Source organism: Montipora foliosa, chromosome 14, assembly GCF_036669935.1.
Source record: "Montipora foliosa isolate CH-2021 chromosome 14, ASM3666993v2, whole genome shotgun sequence".
In the NCBI taxonomy this organism is placed as follows: domain Eukaryota; kingdom Metazoa; phylum Cnidaria; class Anthozoa; order Scleractinia; family Acroporidae; genus Montipora; species Montipora foliosa.
Window position 1 is genome coordinate 3,185,099 of NC_090882.1, and position 5,000 is coordinate 3,190,098.

Sequence of the window (5,000 nt, forward strand, 5' to 3'; positions counted from 1 at the left end):
CCCAAGAGAAAATAAAAACTATGCTTATGTAATTTTTTGGAGGGCAAACAAGGAGTATTATGGAATTTTTTTATGGAAGTGTCGTATTCGTCCGTTCATTTGTCGGTCCCTTCGTTCATCTGTGCGTCTGCCCGGTCGTCTGTTCGTTCGTCCTCTCGTTCATTGGATTCACTCGTTCGTTCATTCGCTTGTTCGTACAGTTCAGCGAAGCATTTTATTTTTCTTTTCTTTTCCTCAACATAGGAGTCGCCAGTACTTTTTAGGAAAAGTCTCGACTTGTTGTACAAAATCAAGGGTTCGGGGTTAATGAAGGCCGGCAAGCTGTGTGTGTCCGTCATATTTCGGCCCGTCCCATCTGTCGCCAAGTCTGGTGAGTTCACACGAGATTATGACCTTACTGGAAGCATGAAGTTGACCTTATTTTGATAAAGATTTATTAATTTCAAAAGAAAAAGCAGTGAGGCTGGCGTCAAAACATGCTGAACTCTAATTTCATATTCATATTTGATCTTTTATTTATTCATTTAGTTGGTCGGTCGTTCAGTTACCTTTGAGGGTGGGGACGTTTCTCTAAAGCACCGAAACTTTTTCGGGTGACATAAAACGCTTTGTATTTTTAAAAGGAAAACGTTTAATGTCAGGAAACTTTAAAGTTGTTTTGTTTTCTCTGGTCTTGACTGAAAACATGTTCAAATATCAAGTTTTCAGAAAAATTAACAATTATTCGCCGAAGGCGAGATGAATAATAGTTTTAGTATAATTACATATGGATTTTTTTAGAACAACTTATTTCTTTGTCTGTCACGCCGACAAAACGGCGTTGCGGCCATTTTGAAAAAAAAAAACGACGCTTTGGTGATTATCGCGTAATAGTCACGTTAAGTGCAGCCAATCAGAGCAGAGAATTTTCAATAATCACCTTAGGTAGTTGTACTAAAGAGATTTTAGATTCATGAATTGCTTTTCGGGTCAGAGGCCCGTTTCTAACCGTTTCCCGTTTCTCGAAGGTCCCGAAACTTTACGGGCCGTTTTCGGGTGGCATAGTTCCCTTTGTATCTCAAGAACGGAGAGGATTTAAGTCGACAAACTTCACAGCCATTTTGCTTTTTGTTACCTTGAAATCATGTTAAAAGATCGGCTTTTCAGAACAAGCAGTTGACAGTTTCACGAACTTCGGGCCCGAAAAGTTTTAGGGACTTTTGAAAAACGGGCCCCAGAAAAGTTTTCGGGGTTTTTGAGAAAGACTTCTCTGACTTGTAATTATACAAATGTAAACTGATCTATTAAAGGCCAACCTTCAACCGACAAGAGGGTGAACCTAGTAAGGGACTACGTGTCCTTTTGTTCTCTCGCCTGTACATTGTACGAATCTATAAATAAATAAATAAATAAATAAATAAATAGACAGGCTTTTCGACCATTTGTTTTTGTTATGGAAATTCGCATTGCTTATCGTGGCAATCTGATTGGATGAATTTCACCTTTGATGGAATTTTCATATATGAAAATTGTTCCACGGCACGCAATGGCTGTGGGTTGAAAGTGGGCCTTTAATTATCTTAAAATTGTGTCAAAAATTGATTTCTTTTCAGAAATTAAGGAAATCGGTCAAGGCCTTTCCGAGGGAGAGCCCCCTGGACCAGTAAGTGATCTTAAGCCACTCCTTCCCTCTGGTTTCTTTTGTACCTCTCTCTCACATAGTGCGCGCACCATAGTTGACCAATTTAGCAGGCAGGTTATGACTCAGCACAGACTCACAGCTTTCGGCGCGACTTGATTACCAAATAGTTTAGAAACATCTTATTTACGTTCAGCCGGACAATTTGCAGAAAACACCGAGCTTAACTTCTGTTGGCCTGTTCCAGGTTCTCAGTTGGTGGGACGAGCGAAAGAATGGTCCGGATAGAGGAAAAAGCGAGTGCGAGAACGCTCACTTTTCCTTCAATCCAGACCATTTTTTCGCTCATTGCCACCAACTGAGAGCCTGGAACACGCTTAAGTTTTTTCTATTGTCAAATGCTCCAAGTAAAATTGAGCGACCTGGATAGCATTCCAATCGTCACTTTTCATGTTTTTCTTTACAGAGATCACAGGCGTCTTATATACAATCCACGCAATTAGCGTAATTAAAGTATAACATTTCCTCCTTGTTTGTGACATTTTAGAAAGATGCCAAGACTGAAACACAAACTTTGGAGGCCTTGTTGAGAGCAGGTACTACAACCTCTTAAGGCATTTTTTTCTGTGAGAACAACCTAGATAACTTAACTGGCTTTTAGTGGGGGAGGCTAAATCGCGTGGGTGGGTGGTGGGTGGTGGGTTAGGGTTAGGGTTAGGGTTAAATGTGAACCACCTGACAGAATGTTAACGTAACATCTTTGGCACAATCCCTTCAAAGGCACTCGGTGTGCACGCTAGAAAGAGATCGCGGACTAAACCGCTGTTGCGAGAGGGCATTTGAAACAGCATAAAAGTATGTATACATGACGTGTATACATGGAGGATCTCGGACCCTAGACACACGACCCACGACTCACGACCCACCCACTACCCACCTACCCACGCCGATTAGACACTCTCGCTTTTAGTTGAGAGAATAGCACACTTGAATAAACATCTAGAAAACACACTCGAGCCTCCCTCAAAACTACCCGAACAACGGTTACCAAGGATACCACAACAAGATCAAAGAGCTAAGCCGGACAATGCTTTTCCAGGAAACTCTTGCAATCGGTGGTGAATTGACAAAACGTAGTATCAGTTGCAAAATTTATTTTTTTGTTATTTTTTTAATCTTTTGGTAGAAAGAGGGACTCTTGAGATCAATATTTACCAAGGGCGTTATCTTGTAGCAAGAGATGTCAATGGTAAGTTAAAGAGCTGACAAAGTTTAAGAACTTTTTCTTCTCAGAGTTAGAGTTTTACGAATGTGCAACAATCGGAGCAAGATGTTCCAATTTAGTATTTGCGCCCGTCGATAACATTTTCATCGCCTGATGGTGCAGTAGATGCAAATAACTTATCTTCGTATTGTTTTAATTTGTCTGTTTCAACGTTAACTCTGCATTGTATATATGACGAGTAGATATGACAAAGCGTTGGGGGTAGCGCCCTGGAAAACCAGTTGCCCATTTAGAAGAATTCGCAATGGTCTTGTTAACCTTATGATTCGTGGTGTCCTGTGATGGATCGCATTTCCTTCATACTACATATTCTGCGATAGACACATTCTCTCTTTAGGGGGAGGGCTGCAGTCCTTATTAGAGAAGACTAGGCAGTCTAATCACATGCAGAATTTACTACAAAAGGAGCAATTTTTTCTACGGTTGTTTTAAGACTGAGAATGAAAGAAATATCATGGGTTCGAATCCTGTTGGAGCCGCTTGAATTTTTCAGGTGTTCATAAAGTAACAATTGCTCAAATTGTCCAGTTGGGTGAGAGGATCAGTTCTATCTTTCGTCTAAGAGTGCGCGAGTTGATAAGGTCGAGTTTCTGTACCAAAGGCCTCCAGCACTTCATCACCTAAACAATATTGTGGACAAGTTTACACACTCCTGAGTAGAGGGGGAGGGAGGGATTATCCCCACTCCTCCCATCCCGGAAGTACAACCATCCTGTTCAGGAGGAGTTGTGACACTCGCGGTTACTTCATGTTGATGAAACCACCATACGCCCCGGCCGTGTGAATTCTTGACGTACGACGGCTAGTCCTCATGCCCCATCATAGTTGTTTAAAATCGCAAGGCGATTTTAAGTCCTCATTCCCAATGCCGGAGGGTTAGATGATCAGGGCCGGGGAGAGGTCGGAAATGCTTTCTGTTTTGTATAGCCACAACCATTTTTCTTTTCGTCGATTAAAACTTTTTCCACTCTTTCCAAATTCAAAGTTTTCAGATTCGTTGACGAACGTGATTCCTACTACGGAGGCCATTTTTTTTCACAAGCTGCTCAAACCACGCATATTTAAAATTTCGTTACGTCATTACAACTAGCCAATCAGGTGCCTTTCTAAAAATAGCTGCACAGCTGAACCACGCGCTAAAGTTAGATTTTTAAAAACTATCATTGGAAGAGGCCCACGTATGGGAGCTTTGCTCTCTTACCTCATCCACTTGTAATTCAATGTTCCAATTAACCTTACTTTTACAGGTAAAAGCGACCCATTTGTGACAGTGAAAGAGGGAAGCGAAGGTGGAAAAGAGAAGTTCAGAACGCGAACGATTGTCAATACACTGGACCCCGTATGGAATGAAATAGCCAACATAGCCATGCTGGGCACCAATGGGTTGCTACTGTTGGTAAGATGACGTGCGGTGGACTCAACCTCGTTCCCAGCGCCTCTCTTCTCTGTCTCCTTTGTCGTTGAGGACGGAGGCAGAGAAGAGAGACCCTGGGAACGAGGTTGTGGTCAACCAGGAGATATGAGTGTTCACGAGAACACGCTATATTCCAAATGAAAAAAATCGATGAAACTGTACAGATATCACTTCAAAGACATGAAGCGTAAGTAAACTTGACATTCTACGACTTCAAAGTAACTGAAAGTCTGAACCAACGAATAAAACCCACAGCTGAGCAAATCCAGTAGTTTGTCACTTGATTTTCCATTGCAGGCTCCCTAAACGCTTCATTTTCTCGTTCACATCGCTTTTTATTTGCAATCAACGTTCACATGATCGGAAAAAAAGGCCAAAGAAAAGGTCAAAACGAGTAACTTATTAGCGTGGTTCTTGGAAAAGAAAAAAAACATTTGACATCTGCCAATGCGAACTTGTAGTTTTACGTTAATAAAATAAAGAGAACAGGATACGTTCCCTGCTAGCCGAGGCCTCTTCACTCTTGCACTTTCTTGTGTGACTGGCAGGAGGAAAAGAGATCTCTGGCCTGGATCGACGCTATCATGGACGGTGCTGTTCAAAACGCATGCTCTCTTCTGTGATGGCTGACCACGACTTGTGACTGCTGTAACCCAAACATTAGTTACCAGTAATTCCGCTGT

The 5,000-nt window shown here is 41.8% G+C and overlaps 1 protein-coding gene across 2 annotated transcripts in view; it reads left to right on the plus strand.

Annotated features, from left to right (window-relative positions):
• Positions 1 to 5,000, plus strand: part of LOC137985267 (uncharacterized) — a 30,000-nt gene that overhangs the window by 14,637 nt on the left and 10,363 nt on the right. For both annotated transcript variants that reach the window (XR_011119267.1, XM_068832836.1), the window contains exons 14-18: positions 244 to 370; positions 1,593 to 1,642; positions 2,166 to 2,214; positions 2,805 to 2,867; positions 4,151 to 4,299. Coding sequence is in view for 1 of the 2 variants with exons in the window: in XM_068832836.1 (XP_068688937.1) it covers positions 244 to 370; positions 1,593 to 1,642; positions 2,166 to 2,214; positions 2,805 to 2,867; positions 4,151 to 4,299 (438 nt within the window). In the remaining variant the exon portion in view is untranslated. The remainder of the gene's footprint in view (positions 1 to 243; positions 371 to 1,592; positions 1,643 to 2,165; positions 2,215 to 2,804; positions 2,868 to 4,150; positions 4,300 to 5,000) is intronic.